At 44.8% G+C, this 21,421-nt stretch overlaps 1 protein-coding gene across 5 annotated transcripts in view; it reads right to left on the bottom strand.

The window, feature by feature from the left end:
• The window catches only part of TPD52 (tumor protein D52), a 230,081-nt gene that overhangs the window by 177,812 nt on the left and 30,848 nt on the right, over positions 1–21,421 (bottom strand). For 4 of the 5 annotated variants that reach the window (XM_032763350.2, XM_032763352.2, XM_032763351.2 and 1 more), the window contains exons 2-4: positions 9,958–10,073; positions 6,982–7,130; positions 5,946–6,047 (exon numbers count right to left, since the gene is read on the bottom strand). In XM_032763350.2, coding sequence (XP_032619241.1) covers positions 5,946–6,047; positions 6,982–7,130; positions 9,958–10,073 — 367 coding nt within the window. Of the gene's footprint in view, positions 1–5,945; positions 6,048–6,981; positions 7,131–9,957; positions 10,074–17,562; positions 17,808–21,421 lie in introns of those variants that run through there. The other variant, XM_032763353.2, reaches the window with a different exon arrangement.

A 21,421-nucleotide genomic window follows, 5' to 3' on the forward strand; every position in this document is an offset into this window, starting at 1 on the left:
GTCCCAAAGAGGTTCCCTCATGGCCTCCTCGGATGACGAGGATGCCAAGGCTATCTGGCTCCTCAACGCATTCATAAGCTGCAGCACCAGAGTCGGTACTAGGAGTGTTGGTAGTGCTGGATGCAGTGCCAGGAGTGGCACTGGCAACAGTGGCCAAGCCACGGGAAGAGACCATGCTCTGGGACTTTGCTCGTTCCTTGGACTTGACCATGAAAGATGGCCCTGAGACAGACCCCTGGGACTAGTGGTATGGTCACAGGGTCCTGAAAGGCTACTGCACCACCAGTGCTTGTGGTAGCATCTGCCACTGTGGCCACAGCACTGGAGGGAAAGTTTGGGTCATGCCTTACCTCTGCTCCGCCTGGCCTCTGCTCCAGCTCCTCGACATGTGGCGAGGGTGTGCTGGGAAAAGGGTGAGTAGCACCATGTCAACAAGGGTTTGCCTCTGGATGGCACAATGGTCTCTGGTGCCGGAGGCTTCAAGGCGGATGGTCTCCTGGGCTCAGGAGACTTTGGGCCCATCAGGGCTATAAGATCCCTTCCCACCTTGAAGGTTTCTGGGTAGAGGGAAGGTCCTTCTTCCACTGGAAGAGACTAAATGGGCCTGCTTGTGGACCCAGAGTAGACAGTGCCGTACGTTGCACTGCTGCAGAGTGGCCTGGCACAGGTCATGCTCCCTTAGCTGGCTCACACTCTGGCGCTTAAGAGGGGATGCGCCCTGTCAGTCTTCCTGTGCTTATGAGGCACAGGTGACTAGGAGTGGTGCTGAGACTTGGTGCACAGGGCAGTCTGATGCCAGGGAGTGCCGGTGCCAAGGGTCTCTAGTCCCAGAGTCCTTCCTCAGTGCAGCCTCCCTAATCAGAGCTGGTGCACTGTGCACTGATGCGGAGGAGCCCAGTGCCGGAATCCCAGGTCTCAACTCAGCTTGCAGCCACAGGGCTACCTCCATCAGCAGCAGCTTTCTTTTTTAGTGAAGGGATGAAAACTCCTGCAGATCTTACACCTGTCCATTTAATGGGACTCACAGCCCACCTAAAGTCTGAGTGTGTGGGTTGCCCCGGGCATCAGTTTTTGGCAGACTCCACATGGTTTAAGCCCCTGGGACTGAGGCATGCCCTGGGAACAGAAAAAATGGGGAGAACCACCCCCGGTAACAAACTCAAACTTATCTAAACTATTTAGAAGAGAAAGTAAGCAAAAGCTAATAGGGGACCACTCAAGCAAGAGAGAAAGCACTCCAACAACCATCACTGGTGGTAAGAAGGAACTGGAAAGGCAGCGAGTTGGCAAGGCCCTATAAGTGGCATCATGGAGGCACAACTCCAGGGGGCTCCATAGCCGACCCGATGGGTGCTACTAGGGGAAAAACCTCTGGTGACTGTGCATGTGGTGTGCACACACCTAACTGGAGTGGATATGAGCAAGCACTTGAAGCAGCAAAGTGTAGGTTCACTACTTAGTGGGGAAGGAGAGCTGGTGATTGACAACATCAAGATGGCTGAGGGGTTTAATGCCTATTTGTTAGGCATTAAACCTATTTGTATTCAAAACAGCAAGGCCTGACTAAACTCATCCTAAGGAAGAACTAGGGCGAAATTTTCAAACTGTTAGCAATTAACTTTGAAAACTCATGGAGGATGGGTGAGGTCCCTGAGGGCTGAAGAAGAGCAATTGTTTCCCTTTTCAAAGATTGGTCTGAGTCCCAGGGTCCTTAGTACCTGTCAACCTAACTTCAATACCTGAAAATGTACTAGAACAAATTATTAAATAATCAGTTTGTCAGCACCTTGAGAGACTATTAGAGTTATAAGGACTAGCCAGCATGGATCTGTCAAGAACAAATCATGCCAAACAAAAACTAATTTCCTTCTTTGTTAGGGTTGCTGGACAAATGGGCTGAGGAAGCAGCAAATGTGATTCTGACAACCCACATGGATATTCTCAAAAGCAAATTAGGGAAACTTGCTATAGATTCGATTATGATCAAGGTGCATACGCAATGGTTGAAAAAAAACCACACTCAGAGTAGTTATCAATTGTTCACTGTCAAACAGGGAGGACATATCTAGTGGGGTCCTGCAGAAGTCTGTCCTGGCTCATTCTGTTCAATGTTACCACTATGACTTGATAATGGAGTGGAGAGTATGCTTAAAGTTTGCATGTGACTCCAAACTGGGAAGGGTTGCAAGCACTTTGGAGGGCAGGATTAGAATTCAAAATGACCTTGATAAGCTAGAGAATTGATCTGAAAGCAGCATGGTGAAATTTAATAGACAGCAGTACTGCACTTACGGGAAAGAAACAAAAAATGCTCAGCTTCAAAATGTGGAGTAACTAGCTAGACAGTAGTACTACTGAAAAAGGATCTGGAGTATTATAATGGATCACTGTAGAATCCAGGAAGTGGGAGGAAGGAAGAAGGAAACCTACCAGATCTACTATGTCCTCTTGAGGAGGACTTGGACCAGTAAGCAAGAATAGAAACACAAACTGTAAGTGTCTGAAGGTATCATGTCAAAGGCAAGATCAGGTTTCAGCGATCAAGATGGAGTGAGAAGAGGTCCTTAGAAACAGCACATTTAGCTTTAAAACAGATTCTCTATTAAATAGATCTCTGTAGCATAGGTGTGGGCAAACTATGGCCTACAGGTGGCATCCGGCCTGCCAGCCATTTTAATCCAGCACTCAAGCTCCAGCAGGGGAGCGAGGTCTGTGGCTTGCCCCATGCAGCTCCTGGAAGCAGCAGCATGTCCGGCTTCCAGTTCCTACACATAAGGGCAGCCAGGGGCCTCTGCAGCTCCCATTGGCTGGGAATCACAGCCAATGGGAGCTACAAGGGTGGCACTTGTGGATGGGGCAGTGCATAGTAGAGCTGCCTGGCCGTGCCTTCACATAGGAGGCAGAAGGGGGACATGCCACTGCTTCTGGGAGCCACATGAGGTAAGCGCCGCCCAAAGCCTGCAGCCCTGAGCCACCACTCCCACGTCCCAACCCACCCTCCAAAACCCTCAATCCTAGCCCAGAGTACCTTCCTGCACCTCAAACCCCTATCTCCAGCCCCACCCCAGAACCCTCCCCGCTCCCCCCACACCTTGAACTCCTCATTTCTGACCATACCCTGGACTACTCTGAAGCCTGCACCCCCTCCCACATCCCAACCCCAATTTCGTGAGCCTGCCATACAGACCAAAAAGTTTACCAAGAGCCAAGAGGCACTGGTAGGGATAAAACACTGAAGACAAGAATATTTTGCAAAACATCGGACTCAAAATTTAAAATATTTATACCATATGTCCGTTACACACTGTTAAGATACTTCTAAATATACAGTCATTCAAGTATTATAGTTTCTCATGCATGTTACCCCTGAACTACCTTACCTTTTTAATACAGAACCTTTTATGTGGTATTGTGTGAATATTCTTTATGCAGCTAAACTGTCAATTCCATCAATATTTATTACCCCTGTCAAGGTGTCACCCCCACTCTGAACTTTAGGATACAGACATGAGGATCTGCATGAAAACCCCTAAGCTTATTTACCAGCTTAGATCTAGTAGTTGCCACCACCAAATTGTTTAAACAAATATTTATGGGAGAGTCATTTGGAAACTGTCCTGCCCTCAAATATTTCCCCAGTCTTTATCCCCTTTTTCTGGCAGGATTGAGACTGATTCACCCCCCCACCAATTCCTGGTGAGCCTAGATCCAAAAAACCCTTGGATCTTAAAGGAAAAAAAAAGAAAAACAGGTTCTTTAAAAGAAGACTTTTAAAGAAAAAAAAGGGTAAAAGGAATACCTCTGAGATTAGCATGCAAGCTACTCTCAGACTACAGATTCAGAACACAGAGGATGTCCCTCTGGGCAAAAACCTTAGTTACACAAAGACACCCAATTTGATCCTTCCACTATGCAAAAACTGAATCACAAAATAAAAACATAATCTAATACATTCCTTCTCTAAACACTTACAACTTTTAAGAAATGTTAAATGGCTGATTCCTGGATCCTTCACTCCGGCACAAACTTTTCTGAACAGACAAAAAACTGATTTTCCTCCTCCCGCTTTGAAAAAAATCTCATCTCCCCATTGGTTCCTCTGGTCAGGTGTCAGCTAGGCTATGTGAACTTTTTAACCCTTTATAAGTAAAAAAGAGGAATTAACCCATAACTGTCTGTTTATGACAACCCCTTATATGCTACAGTTAGTCAGACCAAAGTGATCCACCAAATTTAAAGTGATCCACATTAAATTTAGTAGCTTGCCTATTCAGTTGCTTATAAATCTGAGTTATTTGCAAGTTAAATATTTAAGTTTGCTTAGAATTCCAAAAATAGTATATAACGGGTGAGAAATAGTGTAGCTAAGTAGATTACAGACATCAGTATGCATTAATTACTTCGAAACGTATTTAGCCTCAAGTATTGTGGTACCAGTGAACAGCTACTGTGATGAGAGACACTGAAAGGAAAACTGCTACTCTATCAATGCACTGCTGAACAAACATATGTGGTACAAACAAAACTTTTAATCAGACATTAGAGGAAGGAATTCTGCATGCCATTGACCTCAAAGCCTTTTCATGTCTCTTTATAACATGCTTTCACAACTGTTCCCCCACCTCTCAGCTTCCTTTCTTTTACTTTTAAAAAAAGAAAGTATTACAGTTTTATTGTATATCTGGATTTCTTGTTCATTTAGGAACTGCCCAAAATGACAAAATCCAGCCCCTGACATTGAAGATTAGGTTATTTTTATTCTGTGTAGTTACTATGAAGGGACATAAAAGTGTTGCCTAGATAAACCAATTTTAAAAATTGATGTGGAAAAGGCTAACCAATTATGTGCTGAAGTTGTATTAACAATTCTAAATCCCACCTTACCTAAAGGAATGTGAAAATGCCTGCAATCTGCAGGACGCCAGAGTAAGCATTAAAAAAGAAAGGAAGTTCTGATAAATCTAGTAAAATTAATCTCATGTAGCTACTTCTCAAGCACTCATTTTATAGAAGCAAGAGAGGTAAATGGCAGCACTTGATATGCAGGGCTCACTTTATTAACTTCCAATGCAGTTCAGTTCTTAAATGGATTACATTTCTATGGGCCAATTAACAGGCAAATAATTTAGTCCATTAATGCAAGACAAGCTACAGCAAGACAGAGGCAAGATAAACAGGAATTTCGCAAATTCCTGTAGTTACAGCAGTGCAATTGCATGGACTGTACAAGCCTGCAGATGTTAATGGAGTCGGGGACGGGGGGGGGAGGGGGGGGAAATCTTTCCTGCTGGTCAAAAACAGAGGAGCATTTTAAATTGTCTTTGATATTAGCGTGCATGAAAGATACAAATATCATGGATGTGCAGTTTTGGCACAAGACAGCAACAGATTTTCAGTTTGGCAGTTACCAGCTTTTAACCTGGCACATTGGCAATAGTTCATAAAAAGGTAATAAAAATCAGGCTCTTGAAATAAAGTTACAAATAGCTTACAAAACATGACTTAAGGAAAGCAAACAGAACACCAAAAGCTATCTATACAAAATGGATTTTGATGCAAAAGTTTTAAACAGTCATAAGAGAATGTAATGTGCTTCCATAGGCTGAGATAGCCAAAAAAAACCAGGAGCAACGAGTACCGATGAAAATACTTACTGTGTAAAATTCTTCTAAAGAGAATCAAGTGACATTAGAAGTAAAATATTTTAATAGTAAACTATTTTGCGTATATAAACCTCTTATATGAATAGAATTGCATATAATGATTTTAGGAGTGCATTCCACAAGCAGCCACTCTCTCACCCAGGTCAAGTCAGCAGCAGATGCTCTGCAGGTTCCTGGTATACTAGTCTGTGCCTTTACTCACTGATCAGAAGTACAAGTGAAATTAATAATTCACTCTCCCCACCACATACTGAACTTCACTATAAGATTAATGAAACATACTTCACATCTTCCAGCTTCTTTGTGATGACTGAGCCAACTGATGAAAACGCAGCAGAAGCCTTCTGCCCAGCCTGAGACAGGGTTTCTGATGTCTTCTTATATCTATATTCAAACAGCCAGAGGTAAATAGGATTCCATTAGTAAGTCGACAGACAGTTGCAAGTTGTGCAACATTTTGATACAAAAATCTAAAAAACCCACATGAACATTAAGTCTTTGAATCAAGATAGATATCCAAAATATGCCCCAATCACAACACTCTGAAATTCTGCAGCCAGTTCTGCAGGTGGTCAGAGATAATAATGGTCCCTTTAGCCTTAACACTTAGTCACTTTCATCAACTCAAGTTTCAGTGCAGGCTAACCTAGAAATCAATTTGCTTTTTCTGCATGAAGCCAAGCAACACACTCAATGGCCACTGGAGAAGCAATTTAAACTGAAGGCTGAAACCAAGATTGCTAAATTTCATGTGGTTCTAGTGAAAAACTGCTTGAAGAGGTGATTAAGTAAGAGTAAAGGCTTTGTGCAGAATCTCAATGTTATGAAACTTTCCCATATAAACTTTTTACTTCATACCTATAGTTACTGCAGATCTTTCAGATATCCGCCAGTTGAGTGATGTTAAAAATGACAATCTTTGGAATTTTGTTTGGATAAAATCCCAGGTTCAAGTGCCCATTGTAGTATTGTGCATTTCTTTTCCTACATCAGGGAAAGATTTATAATAGTTTGACAATTAAAGGGGGATGGGTATTGATTTGGTGGTGCTATGTGCTGGCAAAACAGAATTGCCACGATTCCTATTCTGCATAAACGAAAAAGCACTATAGAGACAGGGTTGTTAGAAGCCCCTTTGGGACAGGGACTTAGCTAGATTTTAACGAAGTGTAGTTTTACCTTAAACTTGATACCCTCAAGAAGGCTGCTACTGTTTTTTCAGACATTTGTAAAAAAGTTTGACTAGTAAATATTACAAAGTTTAACAGCACAGGAACAGTTTTCACTTAACCAACACAGATTCGTGAGAGGGACATACGCTGAAGTAGAAGTCACATCTTGCCAGCCTTTGGTAATGTTCTGCCTCAGTTCCTGCAGTGAATTGATTCCTAGTTTTCTCTTGATCTCTGCTAGATGCTTCTCCTTGGCAGCTAGCACCTGTGACAGCGTCTGGATTTCCTCTTCTACCTAGGGCAGTATACAGTTCAAAGAGGAAGATTAGTTAGCAAGTGATGTAACCAGTTAGCAATACTTCATTTAGAAAAGTTATTAACTGAAGAACATTTAGCACAGAGGTCCCCAACGTGGTGCCTGTAGGCACCATGGCGCCCACCAGGGCATCTATGTGTGCCCGCCTACTGGCCGCTGGACAACCGGCCACTGAAATGCCGCTGAGAAGCAGCAATGCCAGGAAGCATCACCACCGAAATGCCGGCTAATTGTCAGGCGCCCGCCACACGAAAAGGTTGGGGACCACTGATTTAGCATGATGAAGTAATTTACAATGGATACCATGTTTTAACATCTCCTCTTGTGTTTTAGAAAGGAATTTATGCAAAAGGGAATTTTTTTTTTTTTTTTTTTTTTTTTATAAAAAAGGACTGCAGACATTAGGAAGAGACCAGTGCAAAAAAATGGTTCTCATCTCCAGTTATTTCAGTGTTTCTGGAGGACTGGATGATTTAGGAGATTAATAGGCTATAGGGCCTCATTTATCTACTCATCCAAATTAACAGTGAATAATTGTCTACAAGACCGTTCTTTTAGCCAGTTTGGAGATCTAAGATTGTCTTGTTAAGGGAACTACCATACACTTTCAAGCCTCAATCCTGACATGAAAGGACTGTCAAGACATGCTTACAGGGACCAGTGAAGCCTGCACTGTACTTGTTCTGTGCATAAGATTTGTGCTCTTGTAAAAATGAAGGGTAGCTGCCCTGGAAACTAAAGGTTCTTGAGAAGGACAGACAGACAGTATTACATTTTTTAAAAGCCAAATGCCAAGGTTTGAGCCTCCAACATAAAGCACCCTGTGGAGACCCTATCTTCAGACAAGAGGTGCTCAACCAATCTGCCTATATATGAACACCACTACCAAACAGGCCAGCAGAGGCTAGAGAAATAACTAGCTGGGGAATGCCAGCTTTATTCATCAACTCTAGGATATGTGAAACAAGCATTTAGGCAGAGATGTTCAAACTTAAGGGTCTGAAGCTAAACTACATGGAGGTTCTAGCAGTCTTTACTCTTGATGGCATTCTGCACCTAAAAATTCTGCATGCAATATTTTAGAATTCTGCAAGTTTTACTTGTCAATAAATAAATGTGGAGGCTCCAGCATAGCAGTGGAGAGCACAGGCCACTGGCTGCACAAAAAGGTGAGATCACCCTGCAGCCTCGCCAACCCCAGAACACGAACTCAGCGGTGAGGCTGCACCTGACCCTGATACCACACAAACACCCTGGGGCCCTCTCCCTGTGCACCAGATGCATCAGTTTGGGGCAGGCAGGCTCAACCAGACAGGATCTGAGGGGTAGCGTGGGGTTAGAAGATTGTGTGGGGGACAGTCTGGGTGTGGGCAGCTCAGCAGAAGGTCTAGGTGTGGGGGGTCTGGATGCACAGGCTCATGGGGTGTGGGGGTAACAGGTGCAATGTGACTCTGAAGGGGCTTCCAGATGAAGGTGGTTCGGGCTCAGTGGAGGGATCTCAGCACAGGACTGGGTTCTAGGGGAGTGGGGCTTGGTGGGATGGGGTCTGGGTACAGCTAGTTGTGGGGGGGGGCGGGGGTCAGTGCCATGGGGGTCTGGAGTTGGGTGTCTGGGTGCAGAGGGCTCCAGTTGTAGGGGTTGAGGTTCAGCGGAGTGGGGTTCAAGTATGGCTGGCTAGGGGGATTCTAGGGGTGAGGCTTGGCAGGAGTGGATATGGGAGGTCCAGATGCACCCGGGGTTGTGAGGATGGGGGAGCAGCTCCCTATACAATGACACCTCCTTCCCACAGCTAAGAAGTGATGGGGGCAGGAAGCAGGGGAGGATGCTGAGCTTCCTGCAGTGGAGGGAGGTTTTTGGGGGGGGGGGGGGGGGAGTCTGACAGCCCAAGTCACTCCTTGCAGGGGAAGAGGAAATCTCATCCTCTTCTGCCTCCAGCCCAGCCATGACGAGCAGCTCATCCCAGCTCAGGGTAGGAGCCGCTGGCTGGGGTGTCCACAGCCCCACAGTGATTTACTTCTGTGAGCTGCTCTGTCTGCCTGAAATGTTGTACCGGTGTTGATGGGGAAGCTGCAAGAGCAGTCAGTCATACACCACTCCCTATCAGAAAGGGATTTTTCTGCAGGGAAGCAAAGAAGTTGGTGGGGGAAATGAAATGAATTCTGTGTACATTCAATGGCGCAGAATTCCCCCGAGAGTAAAGTATTATTTGAGTGGCCTGATTTTTTAGGTTTCACTGAAACTAGAAGGTGCTCAACAGCTTTAGAAGTAAAGGCTTTAGGAGACTAGTTCATTTTGGCTCATTGATAAGGTCTTTGTTTAAAAACAATGTTTACTGCTGGTATGAATTAAGGACAAGATTAATTTCCTTGTTAACCATTAGCAGTAAGTGTGCACATCAACACACCACTACAAAAAAAACCCCAAAACGTTAGCAGAGTGGGTATTTTACTAGTGGATTCTGAAGTTGAAGTGTGAAGGGAAATGGACAAGGTGTTCAAGCCTGGGCACCTAAAGAGACACTTAACACTGATTTAGGCATCTACTGAAAATGACTAGTTATGTAATGCTGAGCACTGGTAGCTTTAGCTGACTTTAGTGAGATTTGTGAGTACCAGCTTGGAATTACAATCAAGGTAGATTGAATGCCTAAAGTTGGGGACCCGAAGTTGACCATTTTGGTCAGTGCTTCCCAGACTTCTATTCTGACAGCCAGTTCAGAGAAGGATCTTATTCAAATTTTGAGCTTACTGGGTTCTGAAAGATTTCATTCACAGTGAGAGCCACTTGCATAAATATTGTTCTTTACCTTAGCAAGTTCTTTTCTTAGTTCCTCCTGTTCTTCTTCAGACAGATTTTCTGTCATATTAACGGTAGCAGCAGCATCCTCTCCTACCTCAGATACTGTGTCTGAGCTCAGCAAACCTGGGAAAGAAAGATTAACAGAGTACTCTATTCACTAAGAAAAGATGGTAGATGTATTGTGGTCTCCATGGAGCCCACAAGATTTGCTCTTGTGGCAAACATTACAATGCCAGAGAGTTTGCATACTAAGGAGTAGTGAAATCTTTAAGGCAATTGTTTTAGCACTTATATTAGGGCCTCCTAGTTTGACATCAGCACTGAAGTCAGCATCCTCAGTTTGGAAGGCTGTTTCTTACACATGTAGGATGGACACAAAAGAAAGCAGAAATCCTTGAATCTCCATTGCCAGACCTCTGCTGTAGCCAGGGGGAAGTACTGCCTGTCAGTCAAGTTCTCAAAGAAAAATACAGGTAGCACCTAGCACTAAGGTGGGATCAGAGAACAGCCATATTCTCTGTCCTTTGACCTTCTTAACTGGGGCTTGGGAAAGACGACCTTGTTAAATAGACACCAGGTCTACAGCTTTTTGAATACATCTCTGCAGACAAATGAGGAATTTTATACTCAGGCCATGGCTACGCTTGCAGATGTAGAGCGCTTTGGGTTAAACCAGCCTTCGGAGAATGCACCAGGAAAAGCGCTCCAGTCTGTCCACACTGACAGCTGCAAGCGCACTGGCGTGGCCACATTCACGGCACTTGAAGCCGCATTTGGAGCAGTGCATTATATGCAGCTATCCCACAGAGCACCTCTTCCCATTCTGGCACTGTGGCTTGTGGCAAGGGGGCGTGGGGCATTCTGGCTCCTGTCTCAACACCCCGTGATGCATCGCTTTGCATCCCAGCAATCCGTGTTTCTGTCCACATTTGGTGCCATCATTCAACAGTTTCTGTGCAGTGTGTGCTTTGTCTTCCCTTTTGGTCTGCAGGAATGGAGCCCGAACGGCTGCAGAACATGTTGACAAGTCTCGCCAGCACATCTCGTTTGGCAGTTGAGTTATGTTTAAGATCCAAAGTGACAGTGAGGAGTCTGACGATAATATCGAGTCGCGTAATGCATACAACACAAAATTGCTTGTCTCATTCATGGACATGCTCTCCACTGTGGAACATGGCTTTTGGGCTCGGGAAACAAGCACTGAGTGGTGGGATCACATTGTCCTGCAAGTCTGGGATAACAAGAAGTGACTGCAGAACTTTTGGATGAGAAAAGCCATTTTTGTGGGACTGTGTGCTGAGCTTGTCCCCACCCTGTGGCACAGGGACATGAGATTGAGAGCTGCCCTGCCAGTGGAGAAGTGGGTGGCTATTGCAGTCTGGAAGCTGGCAACTTCAGACAGCTACCAAATCGATCACTAACCAGTTTGGAGTGGGAAAGTCAATGGTTGGAATTGTGTTGAAGCAAGTTTTCAGGACCCTTAATCACATCCTGTTCAGAAGAACTATGACTCTGGGTAACATGCATGACATTATGACTGGCTTTGAACAAATGGGTTTCCCTAACTGCAGAGGGGTGACAGATGGGACTCATTCCTATTCTGGCACCAGCTTACCTAGCCTCTGAATACATTAACCGAAAGGGGTATTTCTCCATGGTTCTCCAAGCACTTGTGGATCACTGTGGGTGTTTGACATAAACGCAGGCTGGCCTGGATGGGTGCATGATACACACATCTTTCGGAACACTGGCCTGTTCAAGAAACTGCAAGCCAGGACCTTCTCCCTCCACACCAGAGGATCACTGTAGAGGAAGCTGAAATGCCCATTGTGATCGTTGGAAACGCCACTTACTCTTAATGCCGTGGCTCATGAAACCCTACACAGGGAGCCTGGACAGCTGCCAGGAACAGTTCAACTACAGGCTTAGCCGGAGCCGAATGACTGTGGAGTGTGCTTTTGAACATCTGAAGGGTTGCTGGTACTCTTTATGGGAAGCTGGACTTGGCCAAAGACAGCTTCCCCATGGTTATATCCATAATATTTGCAAAGGAAAGGGTGAAAGCTTCACTCAGGCATGGGCCTCAGAGGGTCAACACCTGGAAGTTTAATTTGCACAGCCAGAGGGCAGGGCTATTAGAGGGGCCCAGTGTGGGAGCAATAAGATTAGGGATGCCTTGAGGGAGCAATTTGAGGCTGAAAGCCACCGGTAATGTCTGGTGCTCTGTACAGGAGTTAAGTGCAGTGGCTGTGTTTGGTACACTGACTTGCAGTGCTTGTTGCTTTCCTGGGCATTTTGCTTTATGCACTAATAAAATGTTTGCAAAGTAAACTCCATTTATTGAAAAGAAAATTCATTAAAAAAAGTAACAAATACCAAAAGGGCAAAGGGGAGGGGTGGAGACCAGTTCACTCAGGCTTGAGTATGTCCGGATTTTATACTCTTGAATCCTGTCTGAAGTGCCGTGCACTGAGTGCTACACTTCAGGATAGCTATAAGTCGTGTTGAGGGGGGCTGAGTGCAGTGGATAAGGGTCTTAGTTTTTGTGAGTGGGTGATGAAGCTATGGGTGTAGGAGTCAGCTAGGGGTGGTAAGAACCTGGATGTTGGGGAAAGTGGGTTGGAGGGGACATGGGGGCACAAGGGGAAGAGAGTTTTGGGACAAGGACTGCAAGGGAGGGCGAGCACAGTAGTGCTCCACCTGCATGGCAACGAGTGCCTGGATAGAGTCCGCTTGGCGCTCCATTATGCTAATCAGCCGTTCCGTGCTTTGCTGCCAGTGCATCGCATTTTCCTGGCGGATACTCCTTTCGCTCTCCTTTCACTTCTGTGCCTTTTGATTCTTGTTTATAGACTGCTGCATGACTTCATGCAGCACGTCTTTGCTTTTATGCAGCCTCTTCTGGAGTCTCAGTCTGTCGGACGGTAATAAGAAAGACAGCTGAGATCTCAAGGTTGCACCTAGACAGGCAAAATGCAACAATGCTGCCTCTGTTAAATGTACACACCAGACAGAGCAATGATTGCCCTGCACTTAAGCGGGAGAGGTGTGGGGGGAGGGGAGGGAAAAAAACAACACTTTGCCTGTCCCAAAGCAAGTGCACATAACCCACGGGAGCCCCAGAAATGGTGAGTAAGCACAGGGTCCATGGAGACTGATTGTTCCATGGCTGTACTGTCCTCAGGTTTCTGTGCCTTGGGGAGAGCCAACAGCTGCAGGGGCACCTACCCTGAACACTGTCCCAACATTCTCCACAGGAGTTTGTCCTGGAAGATCTCGCTGCTGAGGGCAGCCAGGGAAGCAAGGGAGGGTCTTCTACTACAATGCAGCTTCCGCCCTAGCCCATACGCAGCTTGCCTGTGTGCAGCAATGGTCCCCTCGCCCATCACTGCACAGTGGCATGGATACGTTAGCCTGACTGGGACAAAACCACACTGGCTCTCCCAATAAACCTGGGCAGGCACATTGCCCACAGTCTGGCTGAGACTTTTGAAGAGATCACCAATGCTGATTACTATGATGTGATAGACCGCAATGTGCTATTCCGCATCTAGGCATGCATGCAGCCCTTACCCTCCTCGCCCAAAGAGCCTGTACCTAAAAACTTCCTTCCTGAAAAGAAAGCCACTTACCGAGAACCTCCTCTGTAGTTTGTCCTTCCCTCCAAGCACCAGATGCCATGACTGGCTGCCTTCCTCCTGGCTCAAGAAGAGCTCCTGGCTGCATGCATCTAGGGATTCTGAGGTCTCTCTCCCAGCCTCAGCACCATCGCTCGTGCTTTCCTTCTTCCTGCCCCCTCTCCCCCCCGTGCTGGGCTCAGAAGCATCCCTGGTGATCACTGCCGTGAAGGTGGGATCATCCCCAAGTATTGCGTCCAGCTCTTTGTAGAATTTGCAGGTCGTAGGGGCAGCACCCAAGCAGCCATTTGCCTTGCATGCTTTGCGGTACGCATTCTTCAGCTCCTTCAATTTAACCCGACACTGCACCACATCCCGGTCATGGCCCCTGTCCATCATGGCCCTTGATATGTGCCCGAAGGTATCATAATTCCTATAACTGGAGCAAAGCTGGGACTGCACAGCTTCCTCCCCACAAACACTGATGAGGTCGGCATCTCACCATTGCTCCATACTGGGGATCGCCTGGCGCATGGAGGCATGGCCACCTGGAAAGATGCTCTGAGAGCACTCCATGCCTGTCTGAGCAAACAGGAAGGGGATTTTCAAAATTCCCAGGGAATTGAAAGGGCTGGTCTGATGCTTGGTCACCTGAGGACAGAGCAGCAGAGTTCAGAAGTGATTACCAGAGTGGCTAGAACAGGCATTGTGGGACACTTCCGGAGGCCAGCGTGCGTTAGGTATCCACACTGGCGCCGCGGCGCTCCAGCAAGAGTGCAACAAACATTATTCCTTTCAGGGAGGTGGAGTACCAGGAGCTCTCCAGCCACAGAGTCACAGCACTCTACGTGCCTTGCCAGCGTGGATGGGGAGAGAGGTAGAGTGCTCTTGAAGGCTTTATTGCGCTATAAAGCACAAGTGTAGCCAAGGCCTTAGCTAACATAGCAGAGAAGGAAGGGTCAAGATCTCTCCTTCTCTGCTGGAGCCAGGATGAGAACCATCTCCTCCTCTACCCTCTTCTCTTCCCACCCTCTGGTGACTGCTTGTGTTACTGCACCTGACTGGACATAGGTTCTCTGCAGCAGCTGATACTGCCCTCCCACTCAGAGAGTTTGCGATTAACAAACATTAAAAAAATTAAATGCACTAATTGTGCTGTGTATTAATGATGATTGACAGCCCTAATTACAAGATGACTGGAACAGTCATCTGAATTATCTATCCATAAACAGTTTGTGAATTCAGTGCTAATGAAACATGCCAGATTGTCAGCAACATCTATATATTTGAGGAATAGGGTCAACAGTACAATCCTCTTCACATCACAGCATGCCTCAATTTTGAGCCCAAGCCCACCCAGGTCAAGACTGTAGATAGGCTTCCATATGCATTTAGTCTTCAACCTCTGCACCACTCACCAGCAAAGGTGGATTTTGTGGTGCCACATTTTCAGGAGACTGGAAATCACTGCTATTCAGGATCTTCTTCCCCAACAGCTAGTGCAAATTAAGTTACTCCTGAAGCCAAGGTTTTAATCTGAACTTCCCAAAAAAAAGCTTAAAAACCTCATCCTCCCAGTAGCACATGGAAAGCTCTCCACTGGATGTGAGTAGCAATGTGTCAATATTGTCCAGCAAATGACTGACCAATTCAATTTCATCTCAAAACATAAGTAACAGTTGTCACCACTTAAGACCTTTAAAGGTAGTAAGAAGTCAGAGATATCTAATCCCCTTATTTTGCACAAGAAAATCTCTCCCTGTTTTAAAGAGTTCTCCAGTGTACATTTGGGATACTGTCAGTTCTTTAGTCGCTAGAGTCTTGACTGAACAGATTAAGAGGCTAGATTTAGCAAGCATTGCAGAATGAAAAAACAGAAGATAAAACAGTAAGGTGGCATTTTTTCAGAATTTTAACTAGTTTGATAGCTACAAGATGTATACAACTAAGGATGGCCAAAATTAATACAGTGAAACCCCACTATAGCGGAAGTTTTTGGACCCAAAACGTCACATCGCGCTAAATGTGGGGTTGCGGTATAGCAGGGTTTCAAACCAATCAGTTTGTCTGTGGTCCCCAAAGCGGTGCATTGATGTGCACCGCCTAGTACCTAGTAGGGGAGAGGAGCCACAGCCCCCCGCCTGCCGGGGACAGAGAACTCTGAGGCTGCGGGTGCCGGTGCTCTCTGTCCCCGGCAGACATGGGGCCGCGGCTCCTTTTGAAGCCGGAAAGAAGCCATGGCCCCGCGCCTGCTGGGGACAGAGAGCACCAGCGCCCGCAGCCCTGGAGCTGCAGTTTCTCTCCCCTGCAGTGGTGTTGGGGACCACTGGTACTGTACAGTACTGTGAAAAAACATTATCTAAAAAAGAGGAGCCAACCTATGAAGTATCATGATAGGCATAATAGTTTAAAGCCCAGAAACAGAATGAAGGAAAAAATATTCACATGTACATGAATGATTTTTCTTATCTATCTGGCCTGCTAGTGATCTTAAGTTTACTCACATAACCGCTTACAGGCTAACTGGAAGGGATTTTTGCTTTGTGATTGACAAAGGAGGCATGAAGTACCTAATTTATAGGTCTGTCAAGTCAGTTTCCCCCCCGATTTTGCTAGAGAACATGGTCATGTTGAGGATGCGTACCTTGAGTTCCCACATTGATTTAAGGTGAAGACGTTGGACAGAGTGGTCATTGTTCCACAGGAGTCAGTTTTCATTTTAACTTCAATCTAGGAAGAACTTCTCTAGCGCAACTTTCACTTGTAAGTTATTTCACTAAATTCTCTAGTCAGTCTGATGAGAAAATTACCTGTCTGTTCTCCATACTAATACCTTATGCCTCCTGTCTACAGAAGGCTAAGTGCCCAGTCTTTTCTATCATGCTTCTGAAAGGGGTTATTCACCCACGAAAGCTTATGCTCCAATACATCTGTCAGTCTATAAGGTGCCACAGGACTGTCGTTTTATCTATCCCTATAGTTTAGCTTTAAAAAACATGCTTCTTAACAGTTCTGTCCTCATGGGAGGGGGTGGCGGAGGGAAGACAGAAGAGGGAGCGGTACCATATTCTTTTGCATTTATTATTATTTTCTATTTATCAGTTTACAAGCAGCTTCTTGTTCATACCGCATTCAGATCTGACCAGAACGAGAGCTATGTGTTCACTAGAATAAGGAGCGATGGGTGGGGCAGGAATAGAAGCAAGCAAATAAGCATAGGAGGGTGCCAGAGGTTCCCAGTTCTCCAGCTGGAGAGTCTTTTCACAAGTGTTCAAGACAAATTCAAAGTGCCAGTTCATATGCAATTATAAATGTTTAATTTTAAACCCAGGGCACCAAGAAGGCTTCTTTGGTACATGGGGCACTAAAACCAGTATTCATCCCAATCAGACCTCTGCTGTTTGTTTGCACAAGAAAGTTAGTTTGCAGCAATGGGGGTGGGGGGAGGAAAAGCTATGTGGGAATTGTAGTTTAAAGACTTTATGGGTCTTTGTTAGATTGGGAAATACTTCGACACAGAACCAATAAGAGTTAATGTCCAATTTCCACCTATTTGGGGCACTGGCTGTTTTAAGCTGAAGATTTTTTTGATGCAAGATTCACATGCAACAATTGTTAAGCTATGTTAAGTATCCCCATCCTGCAAAAATTTGCTTTCTTACTCAGCTTTCAGATCACTCTTTTGCTCAGTCTACTTCAGACCCCAGACAGCTTGTTTACAGCATGAAAACATTTTAGTCATTTTGTTATGGAATGATCTGCAGTACATATGCTTCCCAAGTTGGGAGCAGTGGACCAAATTGTCCTCATTTATATCTGCAACCCTTTCTGTCAATGATGTTGCCAGAATAGGAATTTGGCCCCCACAACACCAGCCCCTAGATTTCCCAGAATTTGCTTGCTCTTGCTGCAGATGTACTAATTTGTACATAGACTGAAGTAAACTAGTACACTCACGGCTCTCCCTCACAAAAAATATTAAGGAAAAAAGTTACCAGAATTCTTCTGTACAGGTGATCCAGGTGGAGAGATGTTTACACTAGGTGACAGGTAGAGATAGTTTTTGTTTACTCCACTATTGAAATCAAAAGGAGATTTATAATCCTCATTTAGATCTGTATCCCTCCAATCCATCCCAGAAAGTTCAGAATGCATGTTCATTCCTTAATATAGATCAACATCCACTGAAGCATTCATCCTGATTGTCAGCGTTGTGCAGCCTCATTCACTTAGTAATCCCAACCATAGGATTTAGATGTAATTTCCCACACTGCACTTTATTTCCTTTGGATGACTTTAGACATTCATATGACTCAAAGTGCAGTACACATTTATTAAGTTACTTCTGAGCCATGTCATAGTTGTGGCATAGCACAAGGTTAAGTTTCTGTAAATCTATAACCTGGGGTGGGTTTTACAGACCATTCCTTTGGTAAACAAACACTTGCAGCACACTATGCACAGGCTTCTGGGACATCTTAGTCTTCTGCAGAACTGCAGCCAGAATTTTCAATCATTTAAATAAAAGGTCAGCTGACTGCAGCTGTACCAGGATATCCTTAATCTTCTAGGACACAAAAGGATTACTAGCCATAATCTATTCTAAAAGTCCTACACAGATGGCATATAATCACAGAAACAAGAAATTGTGCATGGCTTCCTGTTCGTGCAACTGTTTTTTTATTTTATTTTTGCTAACACAAATTACAAAGTCAGAATCTGCGTTTTTGTTTATCTAGCAAGATTACAATGCAGCACCCATCTCAGCAGTCTAATATACTCAAAGTAGTGATTGTCACCTGAGAAGAGAGTTACCAATCTATTCAAGATACTTTCAGATGAGACCTATTGCAGGGGTCAGCAATGGACAAACTGATTAACAGACAGTACAAAAAGTTTTAAGTTTCACAAGCTAAAGAGGAAAAGTTCATCTACCTTTGTAACTTGTGCACCTGGTGCTTTGGCTAAAGCCTATTTAGTGCTAGTCAGTATATTCCAAAAAAAGTTAGTGGAAGTTTTCTGGATTAATTTCCTATTGGGGTAATGCAACTTTAGTGAAATATATTGCTATACTACCCTCAGTTACTTCACTACATGCTTTCAAGAAGTGGCAGGTTGTTGGAAACAGCTATACAATTTTATGCAGGAGAGAGAGAGAGAGGGGCTAGGAATTCTAAACAACATGTATGCTTATCAGAGGCAAAATTGGCATGAGTACAGATGTTCAATGGAACTTAGAAAATTAGAGCAAGTTAATATTGTGTATCGTTGTGGGCTAGGAATTGTATTCAACTTAACTGTGAGTGGGGCAAAGGGGGAAGAGAAGAGAAGGAAGGTTACCCGCAGTTCCTCCAGGAATTTAAAGACGAATGTCGGGGTGGGGGGGTGGAAATTATAATATGAATGCAATGAACAGCTCCAGAGAAGTGCCATTCCTGGAGTGATTGGATATACACATACACAGATACTAGAGGCCCAAGATAAACAAGAGAAAGGGCTTTTGGAATAAGAGGTTGAATTTACACAGTCTGAGTCTTCTTTCAGATCCAGCAAATGGATGTGACCTTTGGTCCACAGCCCTCTCCGCAAAAATCCTTGCTGAAGGGTTTAACCTGCCCTTTTATGGGTCCTGGAATTTTTCTGGTACATTTGACCTGTTTCTGTTCTATTTATTTCTGAAAACAATATTTTGATGCAATGTAGTCAGAGAAAGTTACTGGTAGCTAATTTGTCTTTATCTCCAGAGAAAAAAAAAAGTGCAGGTGCTGGCCTTTAGGCAGATGGCCTGCTTGAGTGATTTTTGGCTGTAGTCCCCTGTAGTTCACTAAACTCCCAGTCTGAAGTGAGAAGAGATGTGGTTCCCTGTCTAGAGAGAGAAGGCATGGGGCCTGAGACTGATTGGTCTGTTCTAGGAATGCCCATGGAGGAGATCAAAAGGAGCAGTTCCCTAGACACTGAAGTCTTTTGCCAAGTCATCCCATTTTCCCTGCTCCTTCAAGAAAAAGATCCTTGCAACTTACCTCACTCAAGTTTGGGTACTGAATCCTGATCAGTGGCCTTTGTAGAAAGGCACCATAACATAATGAGTCCAGGCTTGTTAGCCCACTCACCTCTGCTGATGGCATCAAATGTTTTTAAGGTGGTCTGCAAACTGGAAACCAGTGCAGATTGAGCATGGAAGTAATAAGATCTCTGCAGGAAATTCTGCTGAAGTGAGTGCTGCATAAGTTTCTGTATCTTCCAGTCTGCACCCCATGTAGAGGGCATTGTGACCTAATCTCTGCATTGGAAAAATGGCTGAGGATCCTGCCACAGCAAGTTCTTGCAGCCAGGTAGAAAGTTTTGGCTATAGCATCTACCCAGGGATCCAGGAACAGCTAAGGATTAACATAGCTAGATTTAGTAAATGGCAAATGCCCTTTTAAGCATGAGTGTCATTAAATAACTTTCATTTTCTTTCCTACCATCCAGCCCCTGGAAGTTACAAACGTTGACCGACTTATCTTGGTTGAGCCTCAGTCAGATACTAAATCGCACAAACTGAGTTAAGTGAGATGGAGACCGTTAGGGTCTCAAGTTTCGGAACAGCTGTCCCAACAGTTTGGTCTTTAAGATGGACAGGAACAGAGCTTGTTCACAAGCTATGATGCATTCAGATAACCTTGTTTCCATCTACAATTTAAGACCAGACCACAACTGGTCTGTGCTGCTGGGGTCTACTGTACATTTTAAATGTTCTGACAATGCACATCTGTTGAGATAGAAAAGGTGGAAGAGAGACTGAAGGGTGGCCGTGAAACATTAAGATAGCTTTTGCTTATTACATTTCCCTTGATTTATTCTAAGGGCCAAAGAAGTACATTGAGATGCATCAAGAGATGAAGGCTCCAATACCATGACAAGTCTTCAGTAAAACACTGTCAGAACAGGCACATCTGAGAAGAGGATGACTGTTTCCTTACAGCCAACAACGAACTGCTTGACACATGCAAGAGCACCAGAAACCAAGATTTCCTCAATGTGATCACAGCTTACCAGCCTCCATTATATAGCTATGAGAAAGACTCCCATGTGAAGCAAGACACCCTGCTATGAAGTTAGCTGCCAAAGAGTCTTGCAGTATGCCTTTAAATGGCAAGATTTGTTTAGCCTGACCTCTGGCTGAAGCTAGTTTCCCCACTCTGACCACATCAATAGCGCTTATTTTGAGCTCCAGCACCTCTAGGCTTGGGAGTTCATAGCCCTGGCACCTCTGTGATTGCCAAGTCAGTTATGAAAGTAAAAAAAATGGCTTGAGCTCCAGCACCTTTCGTTATAAATTAAGTACTACACATCACCTCCCATTAGCTGTACCTTGCCATCATGCCTTAGCACTATCTGCAGAAGTTGGTGGTCACAGCTGATTCAGATTCTAGCTACTTTAAGCCAGTCCATAATAGCTGTTACACACATTCGAGAATGCTTATGGTCTCGAGAGCAAGTAAAAAACAGCACAGACTAAAATCTCATTCTTGTAGTGGCAATATCAGTACAGCTACATGCAGTAGCAGGAAGTTTTAACTACCTCATCTTCCTGTATTCCACCAAGACAAAAGTCAAGTTTTGCCAGCTTAGAGCTCAACCCTTTTCAGATACACCCTGCTACCTTTTCTGTTTCAGAAGTGTCGCTTGTTTAAGCGCTGCACTCACATGTTTTAGGACTATTATTTAATTGCTTCTTTACGGACTGACAAAACCAGGAGCAAGCAGAAGCAATGAATGGCAGGAGATGGGCACAGGCTTGAGAGATAAGGGCAGTAGTTTTCTAGACATAGCTGCCCCAGAGACTCATACTGATAGGGCATGGCTTGCTAT

This window comes from Chelonoidis abingdonii, chromosome 2 (genome assembly GCF_003597395.2).
Source record: "Chelonoidis abingdonii isolate Lonesome George chromosome 2, CheloAbing_2.0, whole genome shotgun sequence".
Lineage (NCBI taxonomy): Eukaryota > Metazoa > Chordata > Testudines > Testudinidae > Chelonoidis > Chelonoidis abingdonii.